The 25,992-nt window shown below is 42.2% G+C and overlaps 1 protein-coding gene and 1 long non-coding RNA gene across 2 annotated transcripts in view; one reads left to right on the plus strand and one right to left on the minus strand.

The window, feature by feature from the left end:
• The window catches only part of LOC146973073 (uncharacterized), a 430,259-nt gene that overhangs the window by 281,975 nt on the left and 122,292 nt on the right, over positions 1 to 25,992 (plus strand). The gene's annotated exons all lie outside the window — the stretch shown is intronic.
• The window catches only part of LOC146973081 (uncharacterized), a 107,839-nt gene continuing 98,981 nt past the window's right edge, over positions 17,135 to 25,992 (minus strand). The window contains exons 10-12 of the mRNA XM_085799066.1: positions 23,256 to 23,432; positions 18,779 to 18,952; positions 17,135 to 17,475 (exon numbers count right to left, since the gene is read on the minus strand). Of these exons, the coding sequence (XP_085655192.1) occupies positions 17,298 to 17,475; positions 18,779 to 18,952; positions 23,256 to 23,432 (529 nt within the window). The 3' untranslated portion in view covers positions 17,135 to 17,297. The remainder of the gene's footprint in view (positions 17,476 to 18,778; positions 18,953 to 23,255; positions 23,433 to 25,992) is intronic.

Raw genomic sequence — 25,992 nt, forward strand, 5'->3', positions numbered from 1 at the left:
AGTCAGGCCTGGCCAGCCCCGGATACACACACACACACACACACTTACACACACACACACAGCAGAGCTACAGTTCAGTCTTTATGGTGTGTGTGTGTGTGTGTGTGTGCTCGCTCCTTCGCTGTATAAAATATAAACACACTGCCAGGGGGGATGAAATTGAAATGTAACCGTCTCATGCATGCAGGGAAAACAAAGACGTCCTCAGAGCCAGTTCGTGTACTGTACAGCCCATAATAATACCAAATCTGTTCTTCATCTGCACCATAGATTGATTATCTACAGGCCTATGTGTGTGTATGTGTGTGTGTGTCATAGGATTTCCAACCACACCTGAAGTTCAAAGCAGATTTCCAAGAAGTGCAAAAAAACACAAACAGGTCCTGGAAAAAGTCTGAGAGCTTGAAAGAGTCCAGACGATGTGTGTGGACATTTACGACGAGGATGAGGCTCAACGAGCTTTTATCTCCTCTACATGTTAAAGGGAAACATGTCAGAGCTGAAGGAGAAGAAGCTGCAGTGAAAAATCTAAGTTTTATCTGCTCATCTGAGTCGTGTATCATCACAGAGACGATGCATCTGCAGCCAAAGTGAGAATAATAATAATAATATTATTACTGACAGACTCACAAACTGAGTTTTATGACGCTGCAAATCTTCAGGGTTGTTGAATTTGAATTTCAGCTTCATCTCACAGAGGAAGTTTCACATTACTGCTTAAAAAGTTGAATAAAACTGGATCGCAACATGTTAGATAAACTTTCTATATACATCTTTAGTCTTCTATATTCTATAGTCTTATCTGTAAAATGATCAATATGCAACTATAGATAAGACAATATTGAGAGTGAGAGCAGCAGTGATGGTGGTTCATAAAGAAATAAACTGGATGTCTCTAATGCCACGTACGTTTTTACAGCTGAACTAGGACCAGTCTAAAATTTTAATCTCTAACAGAGAAATTAGTCACAAAATTAAATTATAAAGACAAAACAAAGAAAAGAAAAAAAAAATCCTTGTTTTTTTTTAATTCTCGTGTGGAGTCTTTTTTAAATTATTATTCCATCCAAACAGAAAAACGAATGTTTTTTATATCCAGCAGATGTGACTCATAAAAGAAATAATAACCAACACTGATCCAGAATCTGCAACAGTCTACAGCTTTTAACTGAGTAAAAATGGTTTTTAGTCTTTTATTTTAACCTAAACTGTATTCTAACGTGCATTTTCTTTATATTGTATCTCATTCTGCTCTTTTTTTTTGTTATTTTACTTTGTTTGCTCATGTTACCACTACAGCATCTTAAATCTAGTAGGCTATATGTTATTGTTCCTCATTGGCAGCTTTGTTCTTTTCCTTTTATAGCTCATCGATCATCTTGAAGCTCTGGGAACTGTGTGAAAAAGTGCTTTACAAATAAAGTTTGATTGATTGATGATTAGATCTACATATGTATACGTATGAGCTGCTGGTGAAAAAACTTTGAGAGCCTCAACAAACAAACTGAAGAACATGAAGAACCTTTTCCACCCGTCGACATATTTCAACACAGACCGTAAATGTGTTGGATGTAAATCACAGACTGAAGTGGCTTTTTATATCTTTATATATATTATACAGTATGTACAGTTACAGGACAGCTACAAACCTCTGTCATGAAGAATAAAGCAAATTAACAGTGTGTATGTTGGTTTTATACGGCGATAAACACAACAGACGTCCTGTCAGATGAACAACAGACCACAATAATAAAGTTATTACCGAGAAAAACACACAACAAAGAGAAGTTTTCTGTGTTAAAGAACATTTAGCAGTGAACATAAATGTCTCAGAGCTATGTGTGTGTGTGTGTGTGTGTGTGTGTGTGTGTGTGTGTGTGTGTGTGTGTGTGTATATGGGGGGATTTTCCCATTTATTACACGATCATGCAAATATTCATGTGTGATTAAAACAGTGGATCTGTTTGATGCTTGTGTCCTAACGGAGAGGTCGAACACTCTCTTTGATCTAATGCAGAACATACACACACTCGTGATAGTCTTTAAGGAAACACACCAGGCGTCATCAGTATGTCACGGCCCCGAGCCATCATCATCATCATCATCATCATCATAGGTTATATCAGGTTGCATGTAAATATATATATAAATAGAGCAGTAAAGTGGAAGTAAAGGCAGCATGCAGCACACAGTCGCCTTCAGGACACAGAGACCAACAAACAAACACGCTGTTCTGTTTCAGCTCTGACTGCAGCTCCACTGTCCGCCCTTATAATAATAAAGTTTTAAAGGGATACGCCAACTTTTTTTTTTCATGTCTTGCCTCACTCCCGCGAGTCCATGACCAGCAGATAGACACCATCCTTTCGACTGTGCGTGCAGTAACAAGGGAGATAGAGCCGTATCGCCCGTAATTAGCTTAGCTCAAACACTTTAAGTGTATGGGTAGTGTTAGCCTGCCTCCACCTAAAGTCGCTAATTAGCTTAGCTCAAACACTGGAAGTGTATAGGTAGTGTTAGCCTGCCTCCACCTAAAGTCGCTAATTAGCTTAGCTCAAACACTGGAAGTGTATAGGTAGTGTTAGCCTGCCTCCTACCCGAGCCAAAATCAGCAGTCAGAAGCTGATTTCATTTTAGCTCTAAACTCCGTAAATATATCACTTTATCAACATTTCAAACATGTTTAGGTGAGAAAGTAGCCGTTTAGATCAGCAGTGTGTCGTTAATTTGTCTAAATACCAGCTGTTTACAATTTTGTTCGGACGAATTCGGCGCTACTCAAGCTAGCCGTTGTGACCAACGCACTTCCGGTTACTTTCACAAAATAAAACACCCGTTGCCCTTTACATACAGAAAACCATGACGACAGAATTTGTGCTTTTACTTTGAAACAGGAAGCTAACCTACCCTCGATGTAGCTAGCTAGCTTGAACCAAAATAAACCGTCTTTGCTTGAACCCTCCGTTTTGACCGATCTCGTCCCGTTAGCGGCATTTGACCGCTCAAGATGCCTTACCGGAGAGTTTTGTCAGCTCTGAGACGAAGATCGGCCCGCCGGTTTCCGTTTAGAGTTGCTGAAGAGTTTCTCTGATGACTTTAGGTGGAGGCAAGCTAACACTACCCATACACTTCCAGCGTTTGAGCTAAGCTAATTACGGGCGATACGGCTCTATCTCCCTTGTTACTGCACGCACAGTCGAAAGGATGGTGTCTATCTGCTGGTCATGGACTTGGGAGTGAAGCAAGACATGAAAAAAAAAAGATGTTGGCGTATCCCTTTAGAAAGCATAAAGTAAATAGGAACTGCACACAGCTAAAGCTACAAGGTTTCCCTCATTAACCTACAGTCAACAACACCCCATAATCACAAGACAAAAGAAGAATTTTAGAAATGCCAAATTCTCTAAAAAGGAAAAATGGAAATATCACGTACATCAGCTGCAGTTGTTTTTGTGATAAAGTTGAATTGTTGTGCATTGCGGCAGTGTAAGTGTTGTGTTGCTACGGAGACGCCCTGAAGAACAAAATCCTTTGCTGAAGACGTAACACACTGAAATCATAAACATCTGCCAGTATAATCGCATTATGATGTTTTTTTTTTAGTCTGAGGACGCACGACTGCAGAGCCTTTAAACTTCAACTTCGTCTTGATGATCATTGAGACGTTCAGACTCCACCTGTGGTTAACTCCGCCCACTGGACATGATGTGGAAAAGTATATAACACACCTACTAGCTATATTCTACATAAGGTCTCAGAGATCAGAGGTGGAGGGAGCTCAGAGACAGGAAATCTTCTCCTCGGTTGGATGATACGACAACTCTGTGAACGTCCTTTAGAGATCCAGCTGTGAAACACCTGGAAATGTCTCCATCAGGGTTATTATAGTTACTAAAACTAAGGCTAAAACTATAGCAGTGAAAAAATAATTCTGCAAACTGAAATAAAAATGACAATTTTTCGATAACTAAATAAAAACTACAATGAACAATGTAAAACTAACTAAAACTAAACTGAATGTCTGATAACATCAGCTTAGTTTTAGTTTTCTTAGAGATGTCTAAAGTTGGTCCCACAGAGGCTTTATCCTAAAACCTGAAAAACTAAGACTATCAATTCCTCAAAAATAAAAACTAAACTAAAATTTCTTAAAGGAATAGTTCAACATTTTGGCAAATTGGCCCATTGCCATAATCCCTATAGTCATAGCAGTAGGTTCGTTACCTTTAATTGTTGGTGCAAGCTATTTTTAGAACGGCGGAGCAGAGCCGCGAGCTGCTCAGAGCTAGGCTACGTCAGAGGCTAATGGGATTTCTTGGTTTCCTTCATCAAACTCATCAAATACACAATCCAACAACTCCACAACGCTCTGGTGGACAAGTTGTGACCTGCACATTCACCACGCTATGAGATAATAACACAACGTTACCAGACAGAGTTGTTTTAGAGGGAAATACAGAGACTGTTGATGAAAAACTGTCCCTGAAGGCAACGCGCATCAGCGGTTTTGCATGAATTTACCTCCACTTCCTGTCTCCTAAGTGGGCGTGGTCACCATCCCCCCACCTCGTGTTGTGGATTTATAAAAGTTGTCAGTAGAGGAAAGTGAGCTATTTATATTTTCTTATGATAACATTAAATATTCACACAGCTAACAATCATATTCAACATTACGGCACAGATACAGGAAACTAACTGTCTTATTGTTTCAACTAAACACAAAGTACAGAGTCTGAATTCTTACACAACTCTACTTTTGCCTTGTTATTATGGGATGCAGAGTCTGAATATACTGTGTCAGTCCTCTGTATCTCCGTTATAACCTGAGTGGAGCTGCAGAGCTGGACCCTCTGTGTGTTTCCTCTCCGCCTTGTGCAGCCTGTCAGCGTACAGTATTTCAGCAGACAGAGGCCGTAAACGTGTGTTGAGGATGTAAATCAATCATGGAGGAGAAGTGGCTTTTTGATGCACAGTTACAGGATTACAAACCACTGTCATGAAATATTATGCACATTTACAACACACAATGTTATATATGTGCAAATGTATGGTTAGTTTTTCATGACTGAGGACATCAGATAACATATATATGCAAGAATTTATGTCAACAAGACTATGCAATGTGACACGGACGAATTATAACTAAGGTAGGTCTATATGTAAAATCGTACACAATGCACCTTTTGCAGAAGCCAAAGTTTTCAGTAGCTATTTATGGGGGAGGATCCAAATACACTAAAATACGTTTTACACGACCACCTCTTTTTCTAAAATAGACACATCAGAGTTATGTGCTTTGTTCTACCTCCAGTGAAGATATCTCAATAACTATAAGACTTTTTCCCAGTAAATACTGTGAAACAACTGTAGTCATCACGTCCTATTTGCATATCAGCCGTTCGCCTGTCTCCACCTCTCCCTCCCGCTTCCTGTGTTCACGTGTTTAGCCTATACATATTCAACAGTTTTTGAATATGTATTTAAAATAGGCCTAAAGCTGCAGCAAATTAAAATCAGTGATTCAAACATGGCGCCAAGTTTGATCTCCAAGCTGTGGCACAAACACACCTTCACCAACCACACAGGTGAGTTACTACAGGTAAAAAACTACATTCATGCAGCACAATACTCACACTTGTCTATTCTTTTCAGAGGCCAAAGTTTATCCAACAATCTTTACATTTGCCTTTCTGTACTTTTTCTTGAAAACAAAGTCTCTAAATGTAGCTGTAAATACGTTAAAGTGTCAACACCGCCAAGTAGCAGCGAAACGCCGCCAATATAGCTACACTTCCGGGTATTAATTTGAAAAGAGAACCTAGCCAATAGGATCGCTCCATATCAGTCACGTCATGGTATTCAGCTGACCAATAGGCTAATAGTGGAGCCAGCAGGAGCATTTTGATGTTCGATACCACAAATTTCCTTTCCGATCCGATACTGAGTAAAATTCAGGCTGGTATCGGCGATACCGATCCGATACTTTGTGCAAATGCACCTAATGTGCCTGGTAAATCTAATAAAATAAAATAAAAGTAGTGTATTTCAAGTCATAGCTTCCTAAGGATGCAAGACCTAACGTATTTATCTTAAACTCTGAACTATATTGAGGTAGTGGCCTTGTTTAGAATATAGCCGAAAATAGTGTTTCAAACACTAAAAAAAGAACATAAGTAAAATAATAAAACCATAAATTAAATAAGAAAATGATAAACAAACATATATTTTTTTCAATTCATTCATTTATAATATTCTTTATAATTTTCCCACAGATATTACAGACTTCGTCTTCACTGTTTGTGGCACTGAAATAGCTTCACACCTGACTCCTTTCCGCTCCGCCATCGACTCTACAAAGACTGACTTTGTGAGCAGCTTACGCATTACGCACTTACCCAGGTGGAAGAAAAAGTAGTTCCTACCAACAAGATCTGAATAGTTTAGTTACTTTCCACTATGTATGTATGTATAATAACCACAAATTACTGAAGTATCAAAAGTATCGATATTTTCATTTGAGTATCGATTCTAGAGCATACAGACCTGGTATCGGAAGTATCGATATTTCAGTATCGATCTGCACATCACAAACATTCACGAACTTTCGCGATGGTCGATGCTAAAAACGAGTTCACCGCCATGGACAAGGTTTGTTTTGTTTGTTGTGTTTACTACGTTTATGGTGATATGGGTGATACACTGAGTGACGTCACAGTGCAGCGATTCTTTGTAGCCTAATGGGCTTAAAAAAAATAAAAAAAAATCAGCTTCAAACACGAGTCAGGTGAGGATGCAGCCTGTAAAACGTGTTTTACAGCTGCTATTTATAGAATATGTAGGACATGACACTGTCACGGGCAGATGAGCTGGTTAATGAGCAGAAAACCTTCAGAAAAAGAAAAAGAAGCTGTAAAGCTATAGGCTACATATCTCCGTGGTGTGGCCACGTGGGGACTTTCCCATTTAGGCTGTTATATGATGCAAATATGTCTGATCAAAGGAAGCACGAGGCCGTCACGTGCGCTCAGCCTGTGTTGTAGCTACAGAACCACAGGCTGTTATTAGACTAGAGCTATCTGTGTGTGGATATAAGGATATCCTATAATAAAGTACTAAGATAAACAGCTAAATTTATATATATTTATTGTGTGATTCCTGCACAGACAAAGAGAATGAAAGAATTATTGGATGAATCGATGGATGGATGAAGGTCATGGTTTGTTGTATCGCGCGGGCCGTGTCCTGCTCTATGTGAACAGGATTTAGACTAAAGATGCTGTTTGAAACTTGTGTAAAACGAAATATATTCATGTGTAAAACCAAACTTACAACCTATAAATGAATAATAATTTTCATGTTTTAAAACCACGAAATCACTTTCGCTTTTTATTTTATATTTTTATTGCTTTTCTTGTTGAAAATGGCTAAAATACAGAATATTAAAATAAATAATAATATAGGCTACTTAATTATTAGGCTACTATTCTTGGGCCTGTTATTATTATTATTATTATTATTATAGGACACGTGAAATCAACTGTTCGATCCTGACATGAATCCTCTTCCTGTTTAAATTGTCAACATTTAAATATTTGCCTATATTAGGCCTATTGCTTTTCACTTCGATTTTTCCTAAATGATCAATGCAAGATTAGCAAACAGGTCGAAAATCAGGCGTAACTTTATGTAGTAGCCCTATCCGTAGGTTATTAGGCCTATAGGCCTGCTTCCTCCCATTAATATAGGCATAGTGTTTTATTTATAACATGTAGTCCTGTATGATTCCTCGGCTCTTTTATATGATAGAGCTGTTATAATGATTAATCTGTAATTTTAAATATGTCTTTTTTTTCCATTTACATAAATTAACGAATCAAACGTGTTGAGGCTTCACGGCCTTCATTAACATCCAGTAGCTGCTTTGCGTTGCATTCAGTGTCGGTGCAGGTCAAAGAGAGAAGCCTGTGAGCTTCTAGGGATTTAATTAAATGACTCATTAAGGAACGTGATAAACAAAACAAAAAAGAGGATATTTATAAGAAAAGCTGCTGCTGCTGCTGCTGCAGGGACCAAACGAGGCGCAGCAAGAACAAAGAAAGACGAGAACAGAAACGTAAACAAATGAAAACATAAAGTGAATAAACATGAATAATTAAAGTGAAGTGTTAATTAAGATCTGCAGCTTTTTTTATATATTATTTTTTAATAGAGACTCACTGTGAGAGGCCGAGAACCACCGCGTCCACTCCACAGTCCACAGTCCACGGTCCTTCTCGGTCCCAAAACAGGAGTCTCACTTCAGGACAACACACACTGACCGTCAAGTCCAGTAAATGGTCACCAACCATCACCCCCCCCTCTAACCTCCTCCACCCCCTCCACCCTAAAACCTCCAGCGCCTTTGAACCATGTGTCTGAAGGAGCCATAAGTGAAGATCCAGGCAGCAAATGGAGGTTTGTACTGACTCAGGCCTTGTGCAAAGACCTGCATGTATGTGCAGGATGTAGAAAATACAGTAAATCACATTAATATCGAAGTATATCACAGATTTAACAGATGCATGTTAGAGATTTAACATTTAAAGAAGGTGAAACGTGAAAACACGCACATATTTGGGCTGATTACGCGTTGAATGCGCATGTTGATCGCTGTCATATCTGTAATAAAGAGGCTGCTGCAGGAACATTAGCTCAGATTCACCACAGGTTAAGATGTCAGATCCATTCCTCTCTCACAGTTGGATTTTTTTCTTTTTTCTTTTTTACTTCTGCACTCCAGACTGCGGAACTAAAACCCGCTGAATTAGTTGGTGCACAGCTCGTGAAACGGTGTAAAATAGTAAATCCCAGTTATCCAGTGAAGTTCTGGTTGGTTTGGAAACTCGGTGCATCATGCGTGAATAATGAGATCTCACGCTGCTCTGGATTTAAAAACCACTGGAAGATTAAAACACAAAAAAATAGTGAATTCTCAACAGGCCTGTTTGATTTTATTGTATTTAATTTAGTCTTGATGGCCTTTATACATGATGTGATTACTGTTTTGGAGTCCTGTGGCTCTGCAGCAGCCGTCCGTCTGTCCCACTACACACGCACTCTACGCATCTGTGTTTGTGTGTGTGTGTGTGTGTGTGTGTAAGTGTGTGTAAGTGTGGTACAAAGGAGTTGGAAAGGTCTTTGCTGTTCATTTCCATTCAGTGTTTAATTTATTACGGGTTAATGAATCGGAAATAACATCAGCATCAGGATTACTCATCATAATATACATCAACACCATATCGTGTAGGCCTATATGTGTGTGTGTGTGTGTGTGTGTGTGTGTGTGTGTGTGTGTGTGTGTGTGTGTGTGTGTGTGTGTGTGTGTGTGTGTGTGTGTGTGTGTGTGTGAGAGAGAGTGGGGGAAAGAGAGAGGTAGAGAGTGGTATAGAGAGGAGAGAGAGTTTTATTAGGCTCATAACTCTGCAGCCTCTGGAGGAAGCTGTAAGCATTAAAGCTGAAGGCCAGATCTGTGCACACTGCAGAAACAGCTCAGGAGGGAGCTGCACGTGCTGCTGCATATTAGAAAAATGCCACAACATTTTTGCTATGGTGTGATAACACTGGAAAACACAGTGGGACGCAGTGTGTGTGTGTGTTTGAGGAGCAGAGCTTATAGGGCTTCAGTGTGTTCTCATGCAACTGGGATATTCTGCTGCCAAGATTTTTTATTCATTTATTTATTTTTCTTCTGCAGAGTTTTAAATAAAAATAGAAGAAAATGTACAAAATGTTCACTTCAGCTAACATCCGAGGCTCTGCAGGGCTTCATCCTGCAAACATTACAAATATTTTTGCATTTGATTGTATTGTAGCCTATAATGTGTAGCAACACGTCACACTGGAGGAAAATGCATGAATACACGGTGACCATTTACTGACAAACGAAAGCTGAGACATCATGACACTTTACTGACAACTCAATAAGAATCCAGGCTGTTCTCCTTTGTCCCAGCTGAAGAATGGGAGGTCACATGAAATAATGCAATGGCGACATCTAGCGGCCAAACGCCTTAATGACAATAATATAGTCAATTGGTTTGGGCTTCTATTTAGATTTTACATAGTTTTAATATTGCTTATTCAAAAAGAAATATTAACATTTTAATATTACTATGAATATTTTAATGTAAATGTAGTTTATTTATACAGCCCTTTACAACAAACCTTTCGGTGTACCAAAGTGCTTTACAGGAGGTAATAAAGAAAAAGAAGAAATGAGAACAATTAAAAAACGGTAAAAAAACAAAAAAAAACAATAAAAGCAATAAAATACAGCAAAATCAAATAAGATAAAACAAGATAAAAGTGTCATCACGCTACTGGGTATTAAAAGCCATCCTACGTAAATAGGTTTTTAGCCTAGATTTGAAGAGGCCCAGGTCAGAAATGAAACACATCTCGGTGGGGAATGAATAAATGAATGAATGAAAAAAATAGGCCTAAGTATCAAATCATAATAAAGGAGTATGTACTTTTTTTTTAAAATTCCCACCCCTTTCTACTCATCATGGTTTTTATATGTCTTCTACATACATATCCATACTACATACATAAAAATACAAAACATCCATACCAACGTGCAATATATGTTTATCTTCCATATACCTATTTAGAAATAATTTTTTATGCCTCTTTTTAAATATAGTTATGTTTGTACTGTACCCTAGAATTAGAAATACTCCCTTTGGAAAGAACAATACACTTATTTGACTCACCAACTGGACTGATCTCAAAGCTCTATACATGGATTAATGACTGTTAATGACACTTGAATATTAAGTACAAATGGGAAAAGGACTTGGATGCCAACTACAACAATCAAGAATTGGAAACAATCCTTAGGACTCACAAACCTTTTTAAGTTCAACTAAACACAGACTGACTCAATTTAATGTCTTGCATCGCACATATAACACCCCTTATAGATTAAACCACATGTATCAATCAGTCTCTTCATGTTGGACAAGATGCACTAATGATGGTAATCTAACCCACATGCTATAGGACTATAGGAGCCTTCAGCCGTTTTGGCGGCTGTATACCCCTATGACCCCCTGGTAGCTATTCTTGGGGACCTAAACAGACTTCACAACTTCACACTGTATCAGAAAAATGTTATTTTATTATCCATAACAGCCGCTAAAAATGCATTTTAACAAAATGGAAATCCACAACACTACAATCATTGAAACAATGGTGGAATGAAATTAAGAGTACAATAATATGCTTTATTGTCATTATAAACAGCGTAACAACGAAATTGGTTTGGCATACCCTAACAATAGTGCAATAGTATGACAATAAATGAGACAATAAATGTAAATATAAAAGCAATAGTATATATATATATAAAAAAAAATACAGTATAAACCATCCCACCCACACATCATTCATTCATGACATCTTAGTGTTCAAGAGCCTGATTAGTACAGCGGCTAAGCATGAAAATTGTGCACTTTTTGAAAGAAACATGAAACTTCTACCATAGTTAGTTTATGCCATGAGGTTTATTTTAAGATCGGGAGGGAAGTCAGATTTGACCTCTGAGGCCCGGGAGAGGTCAAATCCAAGATGGCCGCCAATAATATTCAAAAATGCCTATCGCTGGAACCAAACACAGTAGAAAAACACTTAAGGTGTCATTTCCCACTAATTTTTGGGTGCCCATTCTGTTGGTGATACCTTTGAGACCAATAGAATTCAAAAAAATGCATTTAGATCAATGTGGAGGTCAAATTATGCAGACATAGGGAGGTGAACAGTGCAAAAAGGTAGTTTGTTTCCAAAAAAATAGCCTAACAGTGATGATGATGTTAATAATGATGATAATAGTGCCAATAATAATAATCATTATCATAATAAGTTCTTTTTTTTAACTGATTTATTATTAACTCATTGGCTGCCAGCCATTTTCAGAGCAGAGAGCTGCATACTGCCAGCCGTTTTAGAGCATTTTTTACAGACCCTTTCAAGACCCACAGAATATTGTGTTCATGTAAACATGTAAACACCAAAACTACCAAGAGTAAGAGTAGACTCTCTTCTTTCATTAGGAAAAAAAATTTTGTTTCTACCTTTTTCCATTCTTTAGTAAACGGCAGTAGAACATTGGCTGGTTTCGCCAAAAACACCTGTTTTTGACCAGAACACATTCAAGAAAATGCATTTATGTAAAGGTGCAAATCTGCAATTTAATAATACTGTCGCCCTCCTCTTTCCGCGGAGAGAGGGGTGGTGTCCGGCGCTGTGTGGAAGCATTGCGAAGGCCCATGGAGGGGAGTTGACACAAATGTGCTTTCGCCCAGTACTCTGAATTAGAGTTCTCAATTTCAACCCAAACCCGAGTAAGGCCGATGGGTCGGGTTGGTTTGACACGAGATGCTGTGTGTATCTCCAAAAAACCACAATGTTTTTGTGGCCGAAATTGAATCAGTTTCACCCACTGATAAGGTGCTGCTGCGTCACTGGCACCATCTGCTAAACGGAGTAACTATTGGCACTTTTCCACTACACAGTCACGGCACGGCTCAGTAAAGGTGCTTTTCCATTACAGCTGAGTTCTCTAGTTCCTCCTCAGCAGGGGTGGGGGGATTGCAAGGCCACACTGTTTCTCTCTCTATTTTCGATCTTCTCGTCAGCTCCAAACTCACTTGTCTGTTCCTCGATTACGGACCACAGCGTGGTTTTCCACACAGCATCATTTAACTCGGGTGAAGGAATAACAACGGTCTCGGTACAAATGAATTCGCATGTCGGACATCGCGCTCACGACTCTTCCAGTGACAACGCTCTGCCCAATCAGTGGAAGGCAGTCGGCTGACGTCACGTTTTAGGTATGGCCGTTCCAGGATTGAGGACTACGGCCCTCTCCAGGAGCCGAGCTGGTCCTCAAAGGGATGAGGGACGGCCGCAAGGGTGGCTGGTGACCTGAGGGGACCTCTACACGACGCTGGCTGGCCCTCTATAACGGGAACCCCGCCTGGCTGCATCCCACCGGCTGGCGGTCAGCTGGGGGCAGTTTGGGCTCGTAATGATTATAGAAGGTGGCGGACCAGCTGCTGATGCAGAAATGGGTCCGTATGGGCTGTATCATGTCGTAGTACTCACGATGGCGCCTGACGTGCAGGTAAACACGGAAAGCCGTATGACCCAGTAGCCAAATGCCTCGTCATCTAATTAGTGACACACATGAATGGATGAACGAGATTCCCACTGTCCCTACCTACTATCTAGCGAAACCCCCTGACAACCGGGTTTTGATTACAGCGAGTAGAGCCGTTGGTGACAGGGTTGGCGCGTGGCCGGATGGTGGTCCACCGGTCCTCTCCAATCTCGCACCGCATGTTTGTGGAGAACCTGGTGCTAAATCACTTGCAGACGACCTGATTCTGGGTCAGGGTTTTGTACGTAGCAGAGCAGCTCCCTCGCTGCGATCTCTTGAAAGTCAGCCCATGATCCAAGCTTTTGTCGGTCTGAGGGCGTGGGCCCCCAGTTGGCAGTCCCCCTCATCCCTCACCGGTGGACTAGGGGCACGGTGGCAGCCCTCAGTCAGGCAAGGATAGAGGAGGAGGAGCACCAAGTGGACCGGAGCCTGAGAGCCAGGGAGAGAGTAACAAGCGGCTGTGGTGTACTAGTGCCACGAACAGAGCCGAGAGACAGTGTCTCTTTAACTCATTGGCTGCCATTGATGTCTATAGACATGTTGTTTCTGTTGTATATTAACTTCAAAGTCACTGTTCTGCTTGACATGTTTCTTTCCACAAAAAGCTTGTTTTCTCAGTGTTCTGGTCAAAAACAGGTGTTTTGGTCAAAAACAGGTGTTTTGGTCAAAAACAGGTGTTTTTGGCGAAACCAGCCAATGTTCTACTGCCGTTTACTAAAGAATGGAAAAAGGTAGAAACAAACTTTTTTTTCCTAATGAAAGAAGAGAGTCTATTCTTTCTCTTGGTAGTTTTGGTGTTTACATGTTTACATGAACACAATATTCTGTGGGTCTTGAAAGATCTGTAAAAAATGCTCTAAAACGGCTGGCAGTATGCAGCTCTCTGCTCTGAAAATGGCTGGCAGCCAATGAGTTAATAATATAATAAATCAGTTAAAAAAAGAACTTATTATGATAATGATTATTATTATTGGCACTATTATCATCATTATTAACATCATCATCACTGTTAGGCTATTATTTTGGAAATAAACTACCTTTTTGCACCGTTCACCTCCCTATGTCTGCATTATTTGACCTTCACATTGATCTAAATGCATTTTCTTGAATTCTATTGGTCTCAAAGGTATCACCAACAGAATGGGCACCCAAAAATTAGTGGGAAATGACACCTTAAGTGTTTTTCTACTGTGTTTGGTTCCAGCGATAGGCATTTTTGAATATTATTGGCGGCCATCTTGGATTTGACCTCTCCCGGGCCTCAGAGGTCAAATCTGACTTCCCTCCCGATCTTAAAATAAACCTCATGGTATAAACTAACTATGGTAGAAGTTTCATGTTTCTTTCAAAAAGTGCACAATTCCCCTTGATTTGAGGGCTTAACCGCTGTACTAGATGGCCTAAGGGTAAAAAGTTTTCCTGAGCCTGTTGCGTTTGCCTAAGACCCTGTACCTCTGGCCAGAGGGCAGCAGGGTAAAGCTATAGTGCGTAACTTCTATCACCCCCTAGAGGATTTCTGCATTATTGCCGGTATGGCCGGCACCTCAATATGGTGCATGGCCCGGTGTAACCCGCCCCTCCCCTCCCCACCGCTACCGTTTGTCACTCTCTTTCTTGGCCAACAGACTTTCTGCCGAACGGGAAGGCTTTTTCTTTTTAGTAGGATTCACTTCTGAACCTCTTGGTCGCTTCTTCGGGTTCTCCGCCATGTTGCTTCTAGCAGCGCTCTCCTAGTTACGACTTCAAGTCACGACTTACGACTTTGTAGCGTTCCCAGGCAACCCGTAACTCGTGTTTTTCCAACCTGTTACCTGTGAAAGTCACTATAACGGCCACTCGTAACTTCTGACCCGTGAACTCGTAACAGATCAAACTCGTACGACTTCACAGGTTGGAAAAACGGGTTGGAGTTACGGGTTGCCTGGAACGCACCAGTATTTCCTGTGCGCGAGCGCGGGAATGTCGCCAAAGACACCAAATACAAAAAAAACAAACACTGAAAAATACCGCGAGGTGTTAGAGGAGGAGAGTGGCTCGGGTGAAACGGATATTTACAGACACGTAGAAGTTACGCACTGCAGCTTTAAAGAGGCTGTTACCGGGGTGAGATGGATCACCGAGGATCCTCTTGGCTCTGTTGAGACAATTCTCTGAGCCTGTTTTATCACTCCCTGCAGGGCTTTCCTGTCCTTTAAGCCAGGAACACACCGACCCGACAGTCGGGCGTCGGGTCCGCGTCTGTTTGGTGTGTTCATCTGCGTCGGGGAGGCACGGAAGCTGTCGGGTCTCGTTGGGCCCGATTCGACATGCTCAGTCGGGGAGCGTCGGGCATCGGGAGAGTAGACTCGTCGAGTACTCTGATGCAATGGCTATTCTGATTGGCGGTGCCCTAGCGAATCAGCGCGGTGTGTGGGAGGGGCGGAAGTGACCATAGTAAACAAACGGTGCGGTCTCTCCTTACTTTTTCCCTCCTGCGATGTCTTCGGGCAATAACGAGCCGAGAGCAGACAACGTGACCATCAGCTCAGCCGGAGCGATCATTCTGCTGCCAAGCTTTGTTTTCCGAAACGTCTAAAACGTATTCTCAAAACTAATAACAAGCTAATGTTGTGTGCACTTTGTTTTTAATCTCCATGGTTTCTTCTATGGTTTCTCCGTTACAGCATTTCCCTGTTTTCATGTTTGGGATTACTGCCACGAGACTAGCGCCACCCGCTGCTAGGGAAACTTATTGTATCTCGCGTAAGCGCAGAACGTACAGGCAAATGGTAAATGGTCTGTATTTATATAGCGCTTTTCCATCTGAACGATACCCAAAGCGCTTTACAGTACATCACATTCACCCATTCACACACTGATGGCGGAAGCTGCCATGCAAGGCGCAAACCACGACCCGAGCAAGGTGGGTAAGGTATCTTGCCCAAGGACACTATGGCAGCAACCGGGACAGAGCGGGATTCGAACCGCCAACCCTCTGATCATTGGATGACCCGCTCTACCACCTGAACCACTGCCGCCCCAAGGCTGCTGTGTAGTCGGCAGTAGACGAGAGGCGACAGACTCGTTGGACAAAAGGCCGTCGGGGTCGGGTTGCGTCAGAGCGGTGTGTGGGGGCCTTTACAGTGCGGCCGGCATGCCACACTACGTAATGCCATGTCAGTACACTCTCCACTTTAGAACAGTAGAAAGTTTGCATCAGGTTTGCCTTCAGGTGATGCTTCCCGAGCATTCTCAAGAAGTGCAGTCTCTGCTGAGCTTTGCTGACCATCGCTGTTGTGTTGGTGTGCCATGTCAGGTTGTCAGCCACATATACACCACAAGGAACCTGAAAGAGGAAACTCTCTCCACACAGACACCGTTATCTGCAGTGGGGCGTGGTCTGCTCTCCTCTTCCTCCAGTCCATCACCATCTCCTTGGTTATTCATTGAACACCATGTGACCTCCTCCCTGTAAGCTCTCTCACCCCCGCTGGAGATGAAACTTGACGATGATGTTTGAGTGGTGGAGGGGGGAGCAGTCATGTGTGTACAGTGTGAACAGGAAGGGACTCAGCACACAGCGCTGGGGAGAGCCTGTGCTGAGCGTTCGAGTGGAGGATATGACCACTTCTATCATATTGTAGCTACTCCAGTAAAAATGATGTATAGTATGAGGGGAAAACCAGAGCATTTTTTCAATACATGGGGATCTCTGATGAAAACAAGTCCACAAATTGAAGCTTCCATTGGCTGAATGTGACTGTATGTATAATGCTAACTAATAACTAATAACTGCTTTCAACTGATCCTCAGGACCAATGTATCCTTACTCTGTGCTGTAAAAACAGCTACCAAATTATGATTAATACATTTAGGTTGTGATCAGTCCTCTGTCTCTGTCTTTCTCTCTCTCACCATGTCCTGTAGAGAAGAATAAACAGTTTTAGAAGACGTTTTAGGGAGGTGATGAGTCACAAACTCTTCAGTCAGTGATGTCATATATGATGTCATATCCTGACAGGTTCACCTGTTTACAAACATTTTCTCTTCACTGCTGCACTTTGCATTTTATTTTACTCCCATAATCATCAGCTGTGGAAACAGCAACAGATCAAACTCACCTCACAGTCTCCAGTCGAAAGTCTGGATTCTCTGCAAGGTCACGAAGCTGCTGCAGAGCTGAATCCGGCAGGTTGTTTCTATGCAGGTCCAGGGCTCTCAGGTGGGAGGGGTTGGACTTCAGAGCTGAGCCCAGAGAAGAACAGCTGATCTCTGACAAACTGCAGAACCTCAATCTGAATAAGGAATAAAATAAAATCAGATGTGTCCTAATCAATGATCAATGTCTAAAATGAGTAGAGGGGCTTTGTGTTGTTGTGGATCTTCATCATGTGGCCTTCTACACACATCCTCCACATGTCAACACAGATTCATCAGCTGCTGCTGACCTCAGGTCAGTCTGTCAATATACAATCAATATCTGATCAGACCTGTTGGACTAAACACTGACTACAACACTGTGACTCAGGACTGAACTGGCTCAAAGTTTAACGGTCCAGTCCTGATCCAGGACTAAGGTCTTTCTTGGTCCTGGTCTCAGGAAACTAGACACACACCTGAAATGATCAGACTATTGACAGTGAGGACTAAAGTGAAATGAGCTGAAAGTAAAGAATCATTCTCATTGTGAGAGAAGAACAACTGGAAACATGAGACAAAAAATATTTCAAACGTCCTTCATTCATTAAAGCAGAAGTAAGTGATATATTTGTGTTAATATAAGTCTTAAATAGTTATATCTTCCGACAGCAATCACTTACATAGAGTGTTTGGACTGAAACACGGGTCTCTCAGTCCCTCTGCTCTGCTCTGAGCCGAGGAGAAAACATTTATCGTATCCTACAGTTTTTATCCAATGAGGAGAGAGAACGGCATGAAGGGCTGTGTGTGCAGCCAAGGAACGCCGTGAATGTGGTGACGTAGGGACGAGGACTGTTATGGTGCGTTCAAGGCAACCCGTAACTCGTGACCTGTGAAGTCATACCAGTTCGATCTGGTACGAGTTCACGGGTCAGAAGTTACGAGTGGCCGTTATAGTGACTTTCACCGGTAAAACAGGTCGGAAAAACACGAGTGGGTTGCCTGAAACGCTACAAAGTCGTAAGTTGTGACTTGAAGCCTGCCTGGAACGCAGCATTAGCCAAAACGACCGGATCGCTTACTTCTGCTTTAAATCAAAGTCAGTGATTCAAGTTCTGAGTGAAGAACAATCAGGTTCAGCTGTGGATCAAAGATCTCAGATCTACAACAGTAATGCTGCATTTACATGGAGTCTGGCAGACGGCACACCGTCTTTTTAGTGGACCAGAGAACAGGTAGGCCGGCAAAGAATGCCATCGGCGCCAACGGCAATGCCGTCCGGAGTTAAAATATTTTAACTTTTGCCGTCTACCGCGACGGAATTATGTCATCACCATAGCAACATATTGTCGCGTGTGTATCGTTTTGCCGTTCTGTCAGACCATTTGTTTGTTTTTCGCGTTCCGTTCCGTGGCTGTAGTCCATCTCCGTGTGAACGCAGCACGTCAGTGAACTCACATCAGAGTCTCCAGTCTACAGTCTGGACTCTCCAGAAAACCACTCAGATGCTTCACTACTGAATCCTCCAGGTCGTTTCCACTCAGGTCCAGGATTCTCAGGTGGGAGGGGTTGGACTTCAGAGCTGAGATCAGAGAAGAACAGCTGATCTTTGACAACTTGCAGTCCCTAAATCTGAATAAAGAATAAAAGCAGTGAGTTGAGGACAAAGCTCCTTGTTGACAGCTGAAGAAGCTTCAGAAAGAACAAGTTCATAAAATGAAAGTCAAACCGCTGAAGCAACAGGAAGCAGGTTAAACAGTCAGAGAGAGAAAACAGCTCATTAATATTCATGAGAAGCTGCTGCTGCTTCAACACAGACATTAGTGACTCTGCCTCTTCACCTGTCAGCTCCACCTGTGGCTCCATCCATACAAACCTATGTTGTTCAGCCACATTGATCAAAGATTAACTGATGATGTTCAAGTTTTCAAAGACAACTAACAAGAGAGGCTGAACTCTGTTGCCATGACAACAAACATATAGAAACATGGTGAATGAAGCAGATGATGAAGCTCAGAGACAGAAAAACCTGCTGACTGACTTCACAGATTTAACCTGCTCAAACTTCTACAAAGTGCTGAAACCACACACACAGCTGTTTATTATGGGATGTTATTAGCTTTGAATATTTCACAACAAACATCACAGAGCCTCAGGAAAGAGGTGGAGCCACCAGCTACTGACACATGTGTCTCTATAGAGGGATTATCAGTCTACATCACTGACGTTCTACTGCGCATGTCGCCTGCAGAAAGAGAGCAGCATGAGCCACGACCATGTCTTATTGTGCTGTTGGTTGCACTAATTGTTTTTGTGAAGTTTTCCCACATTTGTTCATTTCATAGAGACCTCTTGTGGTATAATCCCCGCTGTAGGTTATTTGGGGCGGATGTATTAACCTGCCAGATCTTCTTTTATATGGATGCCATCGTTTTGAGTGGTAAAGCTGAGCTGGTGAGTTAAGAGATGTAGGCTATACAAAGTGATTACAACTTATGTTGAATACTATAAATATGTATGCGGATTATACAGTGGATAATATGTCCGTTTCATTAATATTGTGGTTTTGTTTTATCTTTTCTGTCTTTTCAGTTGATAACCTGGCGAACGGCACGGTTAGCCTACTGTTCAGGTGCTAGTTAGCATAGCATGTGTGAGACAGAAATGCTTATGCAAAAATAAACACATGAAAGCAGGGACGTGCACATGACTATAGAGGGGCAGGGGCTCAACATCAGAAAAGGGCAGTATGTACAATTTTTTCGGGCCTTAATATCAAAATAAATAAATAAAAATAAATTACAGTTACTATTTAGTCGGTAGAGAAAGCCTGCACGTCTTCAGGACTGCAGTCAACATGCTGGACCAATTTCAGTCATGACTTCTGAACTGGTAGGCTAAGGCTAATATGGTATTGGGTGCACATGGCTTGCAGAAAAAAAGTGCAAGTGCAAAATAGAAGTAGGCTAAGCCTACAGGCTACACACACAAAACCAAGAAATGACTACTGTGACTGCTACTGTGCATATTTCAGAACAGCAGCAATATTTACCACAGCAAAGTCACAATTGGAAGTAACTCAATATCTGGAAACAAATTCAAATAGTCAGTGAAATCAAGCTGAGTGAGTGATTCCTCCTGTTGCTGTTGTTGTTCACTATCCAGGTGATGTTAGACAGAGGACGGGGTGGGGCTTAACTCTTAACAAGCAGTTAGCTAAACAAACACAAATGGGGCTTTTCTGAAATATGACTCATATTAAGCTCGTTGAATAAGTGGAAGGTGACTTGTCAGAACTGACAAGGAAGTGATGTTGGTGGATTTATAACTCACGAGATTCAACACAAGTCGCTCCACTGTCACGTCTCATATACGTGCGGCACACACAGAGTTATCGATGAGGCAGCAGCTTCTACTTCTCTCTCTCTCTCTCTCTCTGGACGTGCATGTGAGGGAGCGCGCACCGCGGGGCAGCTCCCCCCCCGCCCCTCAGTGAGGGACAGAGCGGAGCAGCAGCGGACAACACACACACCAACTTACATACACAATATATAATACACCGTGTGTATTACAAGGAAATGCGTACGGTAGATAACCGTGGCATTTTTACAGCGCGGTTGTTTACATCCTCATGCACAACAGGAATGCATTTATTGAAAAAAAAAAAAAAAAACATGAAAAAAGGGCACTTTTTAATACGAGGCAAAAAGGGCAGGGGCTCAAGCACCCTTTGGGCCCTATGTGTGCACGTGCCTGCATGAAAGACAGTAGTGATGGTAAACTCGATTCCTTTTACTGACTCGAGTCTGTATGAGTCACTCACTAAAGTGAGTCGGGTTTTCGAGTGTCTTGAGTCACTTGAGTCAGTAAAAAATTTTTTTTTTTTTAAATGTTATTTTATATATCAAAATCTATAATTTTCTAAATGTCAATTAATAACGTGATGGGGGCGGAACTGCAGAAGAGAGACAGCAACATGCTTGTGGTTTATTTTCTGAAGAGACAGTGGAAGTGGCCCAAAAAATATACTATATTACCGGTATTAGGCTATTATTTCACGTCCCTCATCTCTGTCAGTCAGCCCCTCCCCCTGCACCCTCTCTCTCTCACACACACGCACTGACACAATACACAGGCACATGGACCAGTTGCGCTTTAACAGTAATAAACAAATGCGCTAAATCATATTTGCAACTGTTCAAATGCCCCCCCCCCCCCTCGCGCCATAGTATCCTGAAAAATGGAGCGGAGCAGCACACTGCTCAGGTGAGGCAGCAGCTCTCTAGCACAGGAGCAGTGGGGTGAGTGAGCTGAGTCGCCTGTGAACTGCGAGTCAGGTGCAGAGCAGGGAGTTGACGAGTTTCTCGAGCTCTACGAGTGAACGGTGGGCTACGAGTGGCAGCTACAACTGACTGGTGAACCGCGGAGCAGCGAGTTTCTCGGGTAAGGGAGGGGCTCTACCAGCTGGGAGGGAGAGCGAGTGAACTGAGCTGCTGTGAACCGCGAGTCGAGTATGCGGTGAGTTCCTCAGGTAGGGGAGGGGCTCTGCGAGCTGAGTGAGAGAGCGGTGAGCTGAGTTGCTGTGAACGAGTGAACGAGCTATTTCCGGCCGACTTGCATAGTTCTGCTTTAAGAAAACCCTTTACGGTGGGAGTTAATGTAGTTAGTTTAATAACCGTACAGTTTTGGTAAAAATAATGAAATGCTGTTTTACAGAATATTGTCAACTCGCACCCCTTTCAAGGCAAAGAGGAGAGAAAATAGTACATTAATTAATAATTAATTTCGAGCAATATAATGTGTTATGGCGCTTTTCCACTAGCGCAGCCCGCTTTTTTTGCTTTTCCACTAGAACCTAGTACCTGGTACCAGGTACTATTTTAGTACTGCCTCAGCCCTGGTTCCAAGCGAGCCGAAGCGATACTAAAACGTGACGTCAGCCGACTGCCTTCCACTGATTGGACAGAGCGTCATCACTGGAAGAGTGCGAGCGCTACGTCCGACATGAGAATCAAACCCGGAAATTTCAAAAACAGAGCGGCAACAATGCCAGCTGATCTGTACCGAGACTGTTGTTATTCCTACACCCGAGTTAAATGATGCTGTGTGTAAAACCACACTGTTGTCCGTAATCGAGGTGCAGACGAGTGAGTTTGGAGCTGATGAGAGGATCGAAAAAAGAGAGAGAGACCATGCAGCCCCGCGACGACCCTGCCCCTGCTGAGGAGGTACTAGAAGAACTCAGCTGTAGTGGAAAAGCACCTTTACTGAGCTGTGCCGTGACTGTGTGGTGGAAAAGTGCCATTAGACACGTTGGTTTGAATGGTGATAAAGTTAGATATACCCACAAGCACAGCTGTATAACTGCAGCAAATGTTAAGTGAGCAAATGAGTTGTGAAACGTTTACTAACAACAGTGACTGAAGACGAGGTTACATAGTAATGGAAACCAAGCTAAAATAAAAAACTTTATATAAATTAAATACTCAGCGATGCAGGTGCAGTTCGCAGTCAGGATGCAGTTGATCCAGACTTTAGACATGTCCGTCCTCTTCCCTCGTTTCCTGACTAGGCAGCACCTCAGTTTACACAGCCACAAAGTTTTGTAATTGTGTAAGAGCATTTTCCTCAACATGATTGTCTGTTAAATAGCTGTAGGTTCGGATGAACTTCAAGGTAACCATGACAACCGGTTCTTTCTGCAGTCAGGTTGTGCACGCATCCGCCGTGTTGGTAAACAAATAATCCCTCTATAGTCTAGGTGAAATGTAAAGAGAAACAGTGACTGGACTAAAACCAGAGAAGAAGGAAACACACGTCACCTTGACAACCCTCAGTGTGGATCAGTAGAATATCAGCCTCATGTCTGCAGCTCAGTGTCAACACAACTTTCACATCACATTCATCTGAGCACAGAAATAAAACAGAGTCTGACCTCAGAGTCTCCAGTCTACAGTCTGGACTCTCCAGAAAACCACTCAGATCCTTCACTCCTGAATCCTGCAGGTTGGTGTTGAAGCACAGGTACAGGTGTCTCAGGTGGGAGGGGTTGGACTTCAGAGCTGAGACCAGAGAAGAACAGCTGCTCTCTGACAAACTGCAGCCCTCCAATCTGAATAAAGAATGAAAGAAGAAGATAAAATGATTGATAATTGATCAGATGTGTCCTGATCAATGATCAGTGTCTAAAATGAGTAGAGGGACTTTGTGTTGTTGTGGATCATCATCATGTGGCCTTCTACACACATCATCCACATGTCAACACAGATTCATCAGCTGCTGCTGACCTCAGGTCAGTCTGTCAATATACAATCAATATCTGATCAGACCTGTTGGACTAAACACTGACTACAACACTGTGACTCAGGACTGAACTGGATCAAAGTTTAACGGTCCAGTCCTGATCCAGGACTAAGGTCTTTCTTGGTCCTGGTCTCAGGAAACTAGACACACACCTGAAATGATCAGACTATTGACAGTGAGGACTAAAGTGAAATGAGCTGAAAGTAAAGAATCATTCTCATTGTGAGAGAAGAACAACTGGAAACATGAGACAAAAAATATTTCAAACGTCCTTCATTCATTAAAGCAGAAGTAAGTGATATATTTGTGTTAATATAAGTCTTAAATAGTTATATCTTCCGACAGCAATCACTTACATAGAGTGTTTGGACTGAAACACGGGTCTGTCAGTCATTCTGCTCTGCTCTGAGCCGAAGAGAAAACATTTATCGTATCCTACAGTTTTTATCCAATGAGGAGAGAGAACGGCATGAAGGGCTGTGTGTGCAGCCAAGGAACGCCGTGAATGTGGTGACGTAGGGACGAGGACTGTTATGGTGCGTTCAAGGCAACCCGTAACTCGTGACCTGTGAAGTCATACCAGTTCGATCTGGTACGAGTTCACGGGTCAGAAGTTACGAGTGGCCGTTATAGTGACTTTCACCGGTAAAACAGGTCTGAAAAACACGAGTGGGTTACCTGGAACGCTACAAAGTCGTAAGTCGTGACTTGAAGCTGTAATTTACGGTTTCAAAAGCCGGCCTGGAACGCAGCATTAGCCAAAACGACCGGATCGCTTACTTCTGCTTTAAATCAAAGTCAGTGATTCAAGTTCTGAGTGAAGAACAATCAGGTTCAGCTGTGGATCAAAGATCTCAGATCTACAACAGTAATGCTGCATTTACATGGAGTCTGGCAGACGGCACACCGTCTTTTTAGTGGACCAGAGAACAGGTAGGCCGGCAAAGAATGCCATCGGCGCCAACGGCAATGCCGTCCGGAGTTAAAATATTTTAACTTTTGCCGTCTACCGCGACGGAATTATGTCATCACCATAGCAACATATTGTCGCGTGTGTATCGTTTTGCCGTTCTGTCAGACCGTTCGTTTGTTTTTCGTGTTCCGTTCCGTGGCTGTAGTCCATCTCCATGTGAACGCAGCATAACAGTCAGTGAACTCACTCCAGAATCTCCAGTCTACAGTCTGGACTCTCCAGAAAACCACTCAGATGCTTCACTACTGAATCCTCCAGGTCGTTTCCACTCAGGTCCAGGATTCTCAGGTGGGAGGGGTTGGACTTCAGAGCTGAGATCAGAGAAGAACAGCTGATCTTTGACAACTTGCAGTCCCTAAATCTGAATAAAGAATAAAAGCAGTGAGTTGAGGACAAAGCTCCTTGTTGACAGCTGAAGAAGCTTCAGAAAGAACAAGTTCATAAAATGAAAGTCAAACCGCTGAAGCAATAGGAAGCAGGTTAAACAGTCAGAGAGAGAAAACAGCTCATTAATATTCATGAGAAGCTGCCGCTGCTTCAACACAGACGCAGTGACTCCGCCTCTTAAACGCTGTCAGCTCCACATGTTGTGCAGCCACATTGATCAAAGATTTACTGATGATGCTCAATTTTTCAAAGACAACTAACAAGAGAGGCTAAACTCTGTTGCCATGACAACAAACGTATAGAAACACAAGTTGAATGAAGCTCAGAGACAGAAAAACCTGCTGACTGACTTCACAGATTTAACCTGCTCAAACTTCTACAAAGTGCTGAAACCACACACACAGCTGTTTATTATGGGATGTTATTAGCTTTGAATATTTCACAACAAACATCACAGAGCCTCAGGAAAGAGGTGGAGCCACCAGCTACTGACACATGTGTCTCTATAGAGGGATTATCAGTCTACATCACTGACGTTCTACTGCGCATGTCGCCTGCAGAAAGAGAGCAGCAAGAGCTGAGATCATGTCTTATTGTGCTGTTGGTTGCACTAATCATTTTTGTGAAGTTTTCCCACATTTGTTAATTTCATAGCGACATCTAGTGGTATAATCCCCGCTGTAGGTTATTTGGGCCGGTTGTATTAACCTGCCGGATCTTCTTTTATATGGATGCCATTGTTTTGAGTGGTAAAGCTGAGCTGGTGAGTTAAGAGATGTAGGCTATACAAAGTGATTACAACTTATGTTGAATACTATAAATATGTATGCGGATTATACAGTGGATAATATGTCCGTTTCATTAATATTGTGGTTTTGTTTTATCTTTTCTGTCTTTTCAGTTGATAACCTGGCGAACGGCACGGTTAGCCTACTGTTCAGGTGCTAGTTAGCATAGCATGTGTGAGACAGAAATGCTTATGCAAAAATAAACACATGAAAGACAGTAG

Source organism: Trachurus japonicus, chromosome 15 (genome assembly GCF_045865225.1).
Source record: "Trachurus japonicus isolate A0001 chromosome 15, Traja_1.0".
Taxonomy (NCBI): domain Eukaryota; kingdom Metazoa; phylum Chordata; class Actinopteri; order Carangiformes; family Carangidae; genus Trachurus; species Trachurus japonicus.